The following is a 13,441-nucleotide window of genomic DNA, read 5'->3' on the forward strand; positions in this document are numbered from 1 at the left end:
CACATTCATCCTCATATCTGTTTTTAAGGCGTCTTGAGGGGGTTGGTAGAGACTGTAAGGGATGGAAAGTCTTGCACGGAGGCCACCCCTGGGAGACACGTAAACCCGGCGGCCGAGAGACGCAGACACGCCGCGTGGATAACAAGAGGACGCAGCTGGGCGCTCGCCGCTTTCCAAACCGCGGCTGGCGCCTGCGCCGAGATCGGGCCAGCGACCTAGTTCGCATGCGCAAGGAGCCGGGGGCGGAGCGAGCGGCCGCCCTGGGCTCCAGGCTGGTGCGGCGTGGGGAGTGCCTGTACCCCTTCCCGCAGCTAGTGCTGCCGCTGCCGGCTTCTCAGTTCCCGAGCAGGCCCAGCGCGGCTGGGCGACAGCGAGACCCTGGCGCAGCCTCCGCCGCCGTCGCCGGCGCAGACGTCGCCGGGCCCCGGGAAGGTGGGCGCCGGCCCCAACCGCCGCCCGGGCGGCGTCCGTGGCGCGCCCGTGTCGTCGCCCCCGGGGCGCCGAGCCCGCTTGTCGACCCCCGGGACCAGCCGCTCGTCAGCCGACGCCCGCGAGGAGCTGCGGCGCCGCCTCCTGGGCCTCATCGAGGGCAATCGCGTGATGATCTTCAGCAAGAGCTACTGTCCGCACAGCACGCGGGTGGGTAGGCGGGGGTAGGAGCTCGGCCGCGCCCACCCCCGGGCCTCCGGGGGGAGCCGCCCTCTGACGGTCCTCGGCGCGGGAGAGGCCAGCGGGGGGCCCCCCAGCGCAGCCGGGCCCGTCTAGTTTTTCCACCCGTGTACCCCCGGCCCTGGGCTGAGCGCTCCCCGGGACCGAACGCCGAGCCTGCAGCAGCGCTTCCTGCGGGCCGGCTCCCGGGTGACTGTGGTTGCCACAGGGATGGCGCGCTCCAGACCGGACGACCCAGCGGGGAGGAAAAGTCTCTTGTAGGATACCCTTTGTGGGAGAAAGATGTGGTAGTCTGCTTCCGTAAAGGTTACAGCCTGGGAAACTCATAGGCAGTTCTGCCCTATAGGGTCGCTGTGAGTTGGAATCCACTGGACGGTAGTGAGTTTGGCTGAGTTCTAAGGTGCCCTTTGCCTCTGCCTGCGCCTCCCGCCTGCCACCAGCCGGGAGCAGCTCCCACTGCCAAGACTTTCACGTTTAAGCTCTGAGTGAAGGTTTTTGCGGAATCACTGGCATTTTCTTGGCACAGAGGAACACTGGTTAACCTTGACCTCTGGCTGTTAATCTGATTAAAATTTTGGCTTGATAAGAGATCAATACCAGTAGACGTAACGATTTAGGAGTCTCTGTTTTTGTTAGACCTGAGGAAACCCTGGTGGTGTAGTGGTTAAGTGCTACAGCTGCTAACCAAGAGGCTGGCAGTTCGAATCCACCAGCTCCTTGGAAATCCTATGGGGCAGTTCTACTCAGACCTGTAGCGTCGCTATGAGTCGGAATCGACTCCACGGCAGTGGGTTTGGTTTTTTGGTTTTGGGTTAGACCGGAATTCAGATCACCTTTTCACCATTTTCTAGCCCGTTGACCTTGAATAGGTTGCAGAACTCCGTGGAGTCTTGGTTTCCTCATCTTGTAAAATGAAGATAAAGGAAGGTCCTGAGGATAATATGAGGACATGCGTAATGTCAGCTGTATTGCACACTACCTTGACTTTTGTGGGCAAGGGAGCACGTTCTATGGGCAAATATGTTTTGAATTTAAAAACAATTCACTTGGAACCTTTGGGAGATAACCCACCTCTAAAATGGAGACTTTAATATTTTGAAACTTCGGACTGTCAAAAACTTGAAATAGTGATACATGGAAGATGACGTGAAAGCACAAACTATTGGGTTAGGTTAGTGGAATTTTAGGTTCTATTTTTCAATTTTATTTTCAAGTTTACATTTTTCTGTGTGCACTTGAGAAGAAGGTGTACGCTGCTGCTGTTGGGTGGAGTGTTCTATAGATGTGTGTTAGATCTAGTTGGTTTATAGTGTTACTCAAGTCTTCTGTATTATCATTGATTGTCTAGTTGTTCTGTCCATTACTGAAAATGGGGTATCGAAGTCTTCAAATGTTACTGTAGAATTGTCCATTTCTCATTTCAGTCTAGAGTCTGTCTCCTGTAGACAGCATATATAGCTGGAATCTTTTTTTTTTTTTTTTTGAACTCTGACGATCTGCCTTTTGCTTGGATTGTTTAATTCATTCACATTTAATGTTATTATTGATGTAGTTAAATTTCTGCCATTTTACTTTTTGTTTTCTCTGTCTCATCTTTTCTGTTCTTCTATTTCTCCTTCACTTTCTTGTTGCTTTCATGTTGTATTCTAGTGTAACGTATTAATTCCTTTAATAATTTTTTTAGTATATGTATATATATTTCAGTTGTTTCCTAAGTGATTTCTCTAGGGCATGTGATATACATCTTAGGAGGATGTACTTCAGACTTACACAGACTGAATTCCAGTGAAGTACGGGTGGGTATAGTAACATTGGAGCTCTGGCAGTGTGGTGGTTAAGAGCTTGGCTGCTAACCAAAAGGTCAGCAGTTTGAATCTACCAGCTGCTCCTTGGAAACTGTATGGGACAGTTCTACTCTGTCCTGTAGGGTCACTGTGAGTCAGAGTCAACTCTTTGGCAGTGGGAGTGTGTGTGTATATAGTAATGTTATTCCTCTAAAGCTTTATTCTTTCTTACCCCTTTTTGTGCTGTTACCTGCATTACATCTACATATGGTACAAACCCAACAATACATTATCTCATATAATTTTATGCCTTTTAAAGACGTCAAAGAGAAGAAAGCTGTATGTATTTACGGAGTTTGTTATATTAGTCTTATTATTTACTGTTTATGGTTATCTTTATTTGTTCCTATGGATTTAAGTTGTCATCTGGTACTATTTTCTTGCTCTAAATACAGTTTTACTCCTGCCCACCTCCTTGTGCTGTTACTGCCAAATATATTACATGTTAAACTTTTTGAGGAACTGCAAAACTATTTTTCACACCTTCATTTTTGAAAGATAGTTTTGCTAGGTATAAGATTCTTGGTTGACATTTTTCCCCCAGCACATTGTATATGTCATTCCACTTCCTTTAGCCTTCATTGTTTCTGATGAGAAGTCAGTTGTTCATCTTATTCAGGTTCCCTTATATGTAGTGAAACCTTTTTTTTTTTTTTTTTGCTGCTTTGTGTTTGATATTTCCTCTTGGATGAAACATTGTTGTAACACTTTCTTTTGCTTCTTTAAGCATGGTTTATTTTAGTTCTTTTAACATATTCTTAATGACTACTTAGTTAAATCCGACATTTGGGCACTCTCACAGGCAATTTCTGTTCCCTTCTTTATCCTTTATTATTTTTTTCTTGTGTATGGGTCACACTTTCTTGTTTCTTTGCATGTTTTGTAATTTTTTTTTCCAACTGTACATTTTAGGCAATATATTGTATCAACTCTGAATACTGAATCTCTCCTTCCATGGGCTTGTTTTGTTTGCTTATTTGTTTCTTTAGAGATTTGGCTAGGCTATTTTAGGAAAGTTTATTTCCAGTCCAAGGTGAAACTCCTGTTCCTTAGAGGGTGCAGCCTTGGGTATCCACATAGCCACCCTGGGATGACAGGAGTTTTAGCAGGGTTCTCGATGACTGTCTCTTACCCTGATCTCTGTTGTCTGCCTCTTGGTCACACACTCAGCTGTTAGGTTCTACCAGTTGCAGGCTGATTGCTCTATTATTTTTGACAGTGCCCTCGGTTATAAATTGTTGCACAATCTGATCCAATTAAATTCAAGCTACTTTGCAGGGCTAGCTTTTGAGAGAGTTCTTTGAAGTTTGTTCTGACCCCATGAGGTCTAGTCTTAGCTATCCCTTTCCCTGGTTCACTCTAGTAAACAAGCTGGTCTTTGGTTTAGCTTGTTCTGTTGGAGCTACCAGCCTACTCTTAATTGCTTGTCGTCAAAATCCCTGTTTTTGAGAATGTCCTTAGGCTTTAATTCCCCATAGTCTGTTTGAGGAGAGTGTAGAGCTCTCTGTTCCTATGAACTGCCTCTTCCCATGGATAGAACCTCTTGAGTCCCTGCACTGTAGCTGGAGGCAGAGACAGTGTCACCTTCTCTCCGAGTGACACCCCTATGTTATGAGCAGGGTACTGGGTGCAGGGGGTAGCCTCTGACCTTTTTGGCTTGCCTCTCCTGATTTAGAATCTCACCCTGTGAGTGAGCTGGGGCAAGGGCCATTGGGACCTCAATATTTTCAGCCTGCTGCTCCTGGAGTAGAACCTTTGACCTATGAGTGGGGGCTAGGTGGAGGACGAGATACCCAATCTCTTGGCCACACAGAGGAATTTAGCATCTGACTTGGAGCGGTGGGGGGATTGTGAAGTGCCGGTGGCCTGCCCTTCTGGTGAGATACCATATCCCTCAACTGGGAGCTGAGGGGATAGGGAGCCTTACTTTTTTTTCTTGGCCACGCTCACTTGAAATAGACCTCTGTCATGCTCACATGGGGTCACCATGAGTCGGAATGGACTCCATGCAACTAAAAACAGCAACAACATCTAGGGATAGGGAAATAAGGGAGTGGGTTATGGCTGAAATGTCACAGACTTGCTGTTTTTACTGAGATTTAGTAGATTTTCTTGAATAAGTGTTTCTTATTTGCTATGTTCCCTTAAGACAATTTTCAGAGAATTTGTTGCTTTTGAAATAATTTTTACCAGTTATGAGTATTTTACTGGGGAGTAGGTCCGTGAAGCTCTTTATACCTCCATTCCAGAAGGAGGACCTCTGGACTTTATCTTGAGAACTGTCTTACTTATCTAGTGCTGCTGTAACAGAAATACCACAGGTGGATGGCTTTAGCAAATAGAAGTTTATTCTTTCACAGTCTAGTAGGCTAGCACTCCAAATTCAAGGTGCCAGCCCCAGGGGAAGGCTTTCTCTCTCTGTCAGCTCTTGGGGAAGGTCCTTGTCATCAGTCTTCCCTGGTCTAGGAGCTTCTTCAGGCAGAAAGCCCGGGTCTAAAGGACACATTCTGCTCCTGGCACTTTCTTGATGGTATGAGGTCCCTTTGTCTCGCTGATTGCCTCTCTCTTTTATATCTCAGAAGAGATTGGCTCAAGACAAAATCCAGTCTTGTAGATTGCGTCCTGCCCTGTTAACATAACTGCTGCTAATCCTATCTTATCAACATCATAGAAACAGGATTTATAAAACAGGAAAATCATACCAGGTGACAAAATGGTGGGCAGTCACACAACACTGGGAATCATGGCCTAGCCAAACTGATACACATATTTTTTGGGACACAATTCAATCCATGACAAGGACTGAGAGCATTGAGGCGTTTTAAGTAATACAGTAAAAAGTGGGTTTTAACAGACCACTTTGGCTGCAATTTGTAGAACTAAAGGGGACAAAGCTGGGATGCAGAGAGAACTCTTAGAATGTTGCTAAGTAATTCCTGTAGTAGATGTTGGTGGTGAAACTAAGATAGCCAACTGTGGGGAACTAGAAAAATTAACCAGTTCAGAACAGAGAATTTTTAAGACTTAGTAATTAATTAGACAGATGGAAAGTCAGCCTGAGGGTGGGAAGAGGTTGTGTGAGAGGGTGGCTTAAAAATGATTCTTAGCACTTCTAAAAGTTGTTAAAATGCTGATTCTCATTCAGCGCCTGATTCTGTACTTCTAACCACCTCACCGGTAATGTCCATGCTGTTGTTCTTCTGCCTGCTTTTTGAGTAGAAAAAAGGGTTTCTGGGATTTCTTGTTTAAGCTGCTGGTGAGTGGTGATGTAGTGAAATGGTCCATTTACTTGTCTCTCTTCCTTACTGGAGGGCAAGGATTATGTCTTGTTCTTGTTCATTGTTACATTTTAAGCATTTAGAACAGTGGGTGACTTGTAGTAGGTGTTTAATGGATAGATATTTGCTTAATGAATGTCAAAAGGAAACACAGAGGAAAAGGTATGTAGAAGATGATGAATTGCATATTGGGCATGTTGTGTGTGAGGAGCCTGTGGAATATCCAGGTGGAGAATTAGTCTGTCTTGAGTTCAGAAAAGAGATTTGGGAAAAGTTGTAGGTATGGGGACATGAAGATCCACCTGGTAAAAAAAGGCAAGGGACTGGCTGAAATAATTCTGGGAATATGTGTCAGGGAAGAAAAAAACCATTTAGGTCAGAAATCATATTCCTGAAGAAAACTTCTCTTGGACATCCTTTACTGTGCTCCTGTTTCATAACTGTTGCAACTGTTGTGAGAGTGAAACTTATGTAAGTTTTTGTTACAGGTTAAAGAACTCTTTTCTTCTTTGGGAGTTGAATGTAATATCCTGGAACTTGATCAAATTGGTAAGTATAATGGTTGGTACATAGTGTTGATTTGTAATAAATGTCAACAAGATTGGCTACTTTCTGTTTAATTTATTTCTCTGAGTAGGATGAGCTGTTTTGGTCTACATTTAACCATGCGTGAAACGAACCCATATGTGATAAAATTTGGTTTAGATTATTTTTTAATATATATTTTGTATTTGAAGGGAAGGAGTGGGAGGAATATACATAAGCTGCTACCCTGAAGTACTTTAGGCATTTCAGATATATCCATCAGCTTTCTAGTAAAATAGATGAAGCAGTAATAAATGAAAAGAATCTGCTCCTACTTCCAGGTTGTATTACCGTGAGGGGAAATACATTAATATTTTAGCTTTGTGATTTGAATTCTTGTTATTTTTCCCTCCCTCCACCCTACCACCTATCCACTGTTAATCATTTAACACAGGCAGCTGTTAGGAAGGGAATATACTGGGACAGAGGATATTCTAGTAAAAACAGAACAAACTTGGTCTCTGCCCTCAGGGAGCTTCACTGACTCTTTTTAGGCAAGTCACTTTAATAAATTAAAAGTTCTTGAATCTTTGAGGCTTTTCTAAAGGGTATACAGAGTAAGATAGTCTTAAGTAGTCATGGCCCAGTTTTATTTTAGCGATGGAAGATAAACTTTGGACTCCGATCACAACGATTTTTCAAATGTAGTTATAGGAAGCAATTTCTGAGTTATTACTGTTTTAGCAGATTTTATGTTGATATTTGCTTTTTAAAGGTGGCCTTATCTATTTGTCATGGAATAGTCAATTATATATCAAAATCTAACTTAGGAGGGTTTATTTTTAAAAGTAGATTGGTCTTTGTTCTTTAACTAGGGCTTCCTTTGAAAGCATAGGTTTTTCCTCAGCCTGACACATCAGTTCATGAGTTTATATAACACAGTGATATTTATGGGTATGTATGTCAACTTTTGGGTGTTGTGACACTTCAGTTCAACTCCTAAATTTTGGAACCCTTTTCATGTTTTTATGTATTTAATTTTTTATTCTTTAGATGATGGGGCCACTGTTCAAGAAGTTCTGTCAGAGATCACCAATCAGAGAACTGTGCCCAATATTTTTGTGAATAAAGTACATATGGGTGGATGTGACAGGACACTTCAGGTAATAATAGAAATTATATATTTTTCAAAGCTGTTCAAATTTTCTTATATTAAATATATTTAAAAGGGGAGTAAAGGTTTTTTAGGAGTCTGTTTGTCTTTTAGAAGTTAGAAATATGGAAAAGCACATAGGATGGTTTTCAGATAATCTTGATTAAGGGAAATTAACTTTTCTATCAAATTATCTTTTCTATCAGAACCTATGAAGAAAGTTTTTTTTTTTAAATAATATATTTTCTTTTTTTGTTGTTGCTGCAAATAGGCACAGCAAAAACATACACCAGTTCATTTCTACATGTACAATTCAGTGACATTGATTGTATTTTTCAAGTTGTGCAGCCATTCTTAACCTCCTTTTTTGAGTTGTCCCTCTGTGATTAACGTAAACTCACTGCCCCCTAAGGTTCCTGTCTTGTCTTTAGAGTTGCTATTGTCAGTTTGATCCCATATAGATAGATCTTAAAAGAGCATAATGCTCGAGGTAGACATTCTTTACTAGTTAAGCTAAACTATTGTTTGGTTTTAAGAAGACTTCAAAGGATATTTTTGGTTTAAAGTTTAAAGATTATTTTAGGGTAATAATTTTGAGGGTTCATCCAGCCTCCATGGCTCCAGAAAGTCTGGAGTGCATGAGATTTTTAAATTCTATTCGCGTTTCCCCCCTTTTGATCGGGATTCTTCTATAGAATCTTTGATCAAAATGTTCAGTAATGGTAGCTAGGCACCTACCAGTTCTTCTGGTCTCATGGCAAAGGAAGCAGTTTTTCATGGAGGCAATTAGCTGCATGTTCTATGTCCTCCTCCTGTTCATGACTCTCCTTCTTCCTCTGTTGCTCTAGGTGAATAGAGACTAATTATTGTGCCTTTTAAGCTTTTAAGACCCCTGGCACTGCACAACGAACTAGAAGCTAGAACAGAAACACTAAACAGGTTCTTAGGCCACTTAACTGGGATGTCCCATGAAACCATGACCCTAAACCTCCAAACCAAGGAACCAAATCCCATGAGTGTTAGCTTGTATTTAAGCAGCTTCAGAAGCTATTCTTTTTGTTGTTGTTGTAGATATATCTATATACAACTTTTGCCAATTCCGTTTTTTATAGGTGTACACCTTATTGACAGCAAATACATTAATTGGCTGTGCAACCTTACCCTTAATCAGTGTGATTTTTCTATCACCATAAACTGAAACTCAGTATTCATAAGCAATAACTCTCTCTTCCCCCCTCCCACCTGCCCCCAGTAGCCACTAATAAACTTTGGTTGCTATACATTTGTCTGTTCTTGTCTTTTTATGTAAGTGAGTTCATACAATATTTGTCCATTGTGATTGACTTTACTTCACTGAGCATAATGTCTTCAAGCTCAATCCATATTGTGGCATGTATCAAAACTTCATTTTTCCTGCTGGCTGGGTAATATTCCATTGTATGTAGATACCACAGTTTGTCTACTCATTCATCCGTTGATGGGCATTTAGGTTGTTTCTACCTTTCGGCTATTGCGAATAGTGCTGCAGTGAACTTAGGTGTACAAGTCTTCGAGTCTCTGCTTTTAAGTCTTGTGAATATACCTAGGAGTGGAATTGCTGAGTCATATGATAGTTCTGTTTTTGAGGAACTGCCACACTGTTTTCCACAACAGCTGTACCATTTTGCTTTCCTACCAGCAATGAATAAAGGTTCCAGTTTCCCTACATCCTTGCCAACATTTGTTATTTTCTGTTTTGTTTTTTATTTTTATCTTAGCCATTCCAAAAACCCGTTGCCATCAGTTCGATTCTGACTCATAGTGACCCTATAGAATAGAGTAGAACTGCTCCATGGGGTTTCCAAGGAGCAGCTGGTGGATTTGAACTGCCGACCTTTTGGTTAGCAGCCTTAGCTCTTAACCACTGCGCCACCACCCCTCCCTAGTGGGAGAGAAATAGTATTTCATTGTAGTTTTGATTTGCATCTCTCCAGTGGCTAATGACAGTGAGCATATTTTCATGTGTTTGGTGGTCATTTGAATGTCTTCTTAGGTGAAATATCTATTCAGGTTCTTTGCCCATTTTGTAATTGGGTTATCTTTTTGTTGTTAAGTTGTTGAAGTTTTATATGTATTTTGGTTATTAGATTCTTGCTGGATATATGGTTTCCAAAGATACTCTCCCGGTCGGTACCTTTTCACTTTTTTGTGAAGTCTTAATGAACAAAAGTTTTGAATATTTATCATGTCCAATTTATCTATTTTGCCTTTTATTGTTTGTGTCTTTGTTATTACGTTAGATAATCCGTTGCTGAAAGCTAGGCCCAACAGCATTACCCCTGCATCTTCCAAGAATTTTATGGTTTTTATTTTGCGCGTTTAGGTCCGTAATCCATTTTGAATTTGTTTTTGTTTATGGTATGAAAGAAGCCCTGGTGGTGCAGTGATTAAGTGCTCAGCTGCTAACCGAAAGGTTGGCACTTTGAACCCACCAGCTGCTCTGCAGAAGATGTGGCAATCTGTTCCCATAAAGATTTACAACCTTGGAAACCCTATGGGGCGGTTCTACTCTGCCTCATAGGGCCACTATGAGTTGAGATTGACTCGATGGCAGAGGTTTGGTATGGTTGGGTTTTATGGTGTGAGGCATGGATCCTGTTTCATTTTTCTGCATGTGGAAATCCAGTTTTCTCAACACCATTTACTGAAGAGACTCATCTTTCCCCATCTAATGGTATTAGCCCCCGTGTCAAAAATCAGTTGACCATAGATGTTGGGATTTATTTCTGAACTGTCTCTTCCATTGGTTTATGTGTCTATTGTTATACCAGTACCAGGATGTTTTTATTACTGTGGCTGTGTAGTTTGTTTTAAAATTAGGAAGTATAAATCCTCCTACTTTGCTCTTCTCTTTCAACATTGCTTTAGCTATTTGGGGCCACTTGGCATTCTGTATAAAGTTGAGAATTGCTTTTTCTGTTTCCATAAAGAAGGCTATCGGAGTTTTGACCGAGATTGCATTGAATTTATAGATCTACAGATTGTTGACATCTTAACAATGTTAAGTCTTTCAGTCCAAGAACATGGAATAGCTTTCCATTTATTTAAGTCTTCTTTAATCTCTTTCGGCAGTGTTTTATTGCTTTTCTGCTATAAGCCCTTCACGATTTATTCCTAGGTGTTTTATTTTTAGATGCTATTGTAAACTTACAATTAAAAAAAAAAAAAATTAATTTTTTTTTTTTTTATTGTAAGTGGAATTGTTTCCCTCATTTCTCTTTCAGATTTCTCATTGCTGGTGTTTAGAAACCCAACTGAATTTGTTTGTTGCCTTTGTACTCTGCAACTTTGCTGAATTCCTTTGTTAGCTCCAGAAGTTTAGAAGCAGGCTTTTGAGTGAGGCTGCCAGTCATGTACTCTTCTGGACAGATGGGTGGGCCACCCTGGAGACCTCCCTGGTCTCTTTCTTCTGAGGGAGAGAGAAGCAAGGACTGTTCCATCTTTTAGGTTTAGTAAAATGAGGCCCATGCTAACAATCTTGTCTAGGATTATTAGAATTTTATGGATTCTACTAACATTGGGGAACTTGGCAAAGGCCCATAGCCTTCAATTTTTGACTCCTAGAATGCTAGAAATGAACAGAAAAGGAGTTGTTCAGTTAAGTAGTGATAAGTAAAAATTGGTATTTGTTAAGTAAGATTCATATTTTATAACTAGTTATTTACTTTGTTAAAATTCTTATCTTTTGTATCCTTTATATCTGTATGCTGGTGTTAGTAATCAGTGATTGATTAAATCTTATATTTGAGATTTTAATTAAGAATTACATTTTGTTGGGAAAAATGATTGCATTATATAATAATTTAGTGAAAGTCTCTTTTATTATTTCTAGAATCTATAACTCAATTCATGTGGTGGTAAGTACCTTATTTACAGACCCTGAACACCTTCTGAAGTCTTAGTTTTGCCAATCCTAACCTGGAAAATGATTTCAGAGCATCAATCTGGAGATGCAGAGATAGCCACTATGTTTCAAGTCTGAAAGGCATTTCCTTGTATGGCAGATGCTTAGGAGATGGATTTCCCTAAAGAACCTTAAAATAAAGAGGCCAAGGGAGTCACTTACAGAGTGGTGCTACAAGGCTTCTTGTGTACCCATTCCTCAGTGGACTGTGTAGAATCTGGTAAATCTACATAGTTAAAAAGCACTTCATTGTGCTTGACGGGATGAGCTACTTCAAGCATAATGTTTCTAAAGCCAAGGTAAGGAAATTGAGCAACTGACTGTGCATAAAGAAAACTGTTGCTAAGCCACCTGTTGACCCTCTAACATCATCTAAGCCATTTCTGATCACTAGGGGGACCAAATGAACGAGAGAATAAGGTGCCAAGTTAGCTCATGACCACTGCTGAAAGAAAAAGCAAAGTGTAATGTTGTATAGGAAGTTTCAAAATCTAGATCAGTTTATGAGGAACCATGAAAACAAAATGCACATATCCTTCTGATGGTGGGTAAGAGTTGTTTTCAAAATGAAGGCTAGCACAGGTGAATAAAGTACAGATGATCTTGAAAAGTGAAACTTTGTCAGTTCACTGCACTTGATTAGACCTCTGGGTCATTTGACACCTGCCTAGCTATCAGGTGATAGGTCAAAAAGAACAAAAAAAAAAAACATACTTTGTGTTATATTCTAACTCGTTGAATCCTTTTTTGTTTTTGTGCTTTAGGTGAAAGTTTACAGCTCAAGTTAATTTCTCATACAAAAATTTATGCACATATTGTAATGTGATACTAGTTGCAATCCCTATAATGTGACAGCACAGTCCCTCTTTCCACCCTGGCTTTCCTGTGTCCATACAACCAGCTTCTGTCCTTTCCTGCCTTCTCATCCTGCCTATGGACAGGAACTGCCCATTTGGTCTCATGCATCTGCTTAAACTAAGAAGCATACTCTTCACAAGTATTATTTTACGTTTTTATAGTTCAGTCTAATCTTTGTCTGAAGAGTGGGCTTCGGGAATGGTTTTAGTTCTGGGTTAACAGAGTGTCCAGGAGCCATGGCTTTGGGGGTTCCTCCAGTCTCAGTCAGACCATTAAGTCTGGTCTTTTTACATGAATTTGAGTTTTGCTTCATACTCTTCTCCCGCTCTGTCAGGGACTCTCTGTTGTGATCCCTGTCAGGGGAGTCATTGGTGGTAGCTGGGCACCATCTAGTTCTTCTGGTCTCAGGTTGATGGAGTCTCTGATTTATGTGGCCCTTATGTCTCTTGGGCTAATATTTTACTTGTGTCTTTGGTGTTTTTCATTCTTCTTTGCTCCAGGTGGGTTGGGACCAACTGATGCATCTTAGATGGCTGCTTACAAGCTTTGAAGACCCCAGACACCACTCATCAAAGTGGGATGCAAAACATTTTCTTAATAAACTTTGTTATGCCAGTTGACCTAGATGTCTCCCAAAACCATAGTCCCCAGACCCCAACCCTACCTACTCTGTCCCTCGAAGTGTTTGATTGTGTTCAGGAAACTTACTAGCTTTTGGTTTAGTCCAGTTGTGCCGACTTCCCCTGTATTCTGTGTTTTCCTTCCCGTCACCTAAAATGATTCTTGTCTACTGTCTAGTTAGTGAATTCCCTCCCCACCCTCATAACCATCAAAGAATGTTTTCTTCTATGTTTAAACCTTTTCTTGAGTTCTTATAATAGTGGTCTCATACAATATTTGTCCTTTTGTGACTGACTAATTTCACTCAGCATAATTTCCTCCAGATTCATCCATGTTGTGAAATGTTTTACAGATTCATCATTGTTCTTTATCGTTGCATAGAATTCCATTGTGTGTATGTACCATGATTTGTTTATCCATTCTTCTGTTGATGGGCACCTAGGTTGTTTCCATCTTTTTGCTATTGTGAACAGTGCTGGAGTGAACATGGGTGTGCATGTATCTATTCCTATGATGGCTCTTATTTCTCTAGGACATATTCCAAGGAGTA

The 13,441-nt window shown here is 41.1% G+C and overlaps 1 protein-coding gene across 2 annotated transcripts in view; it reads left to right on the forward strand.

The window, feature by feature from the left end:
* Window positions 1–319: 319 nt before the first annotated feature.
* Window positions 320–13,441, forward strand: part of TXNRD3 (thioredoxin reductase 3) — an 80,861-nt gene continuing 67,739 nt past the window's right edge. Inside the window, exons 1-3 of one of the 2 annotated variants that reach the window (XM_049862541.1) lie at window positions 320–639; window positions 6,280–6,340; window positions 7,370–7,479. In XM_049862541.1, the coding sequence (XP_049718498.1) occupies window positions 601–639; window positions 6,280–6,340; window positions 7,370–7,479 (210 nt within the window). In that variant the 5' untranslated portion in view covers window positions 320–600. The remainder of the gene's footprint in view (window positions 640–6,279; window positions 6,341–7,369; window positions 7,480–13,441) is intronic. The other variant, XM_049862540.1, reaches the window with a different exon arrangement.

Source organism: Elephas maximus, chromosome 20, assembly GCF_024166365.1.
Source record: "Elephas maximus indicus isolate mEleMax1 chromosome 20, mEleMax1 primary haplotype, whole genome shotgun sequence".
NCBI classification, from domain to species: domain Eukaryota; kingdom Metazoa; phylum Chordata; class Mammalia; order Proboscidea; family Elephantidae; genus Elephas; species Elephas maximus.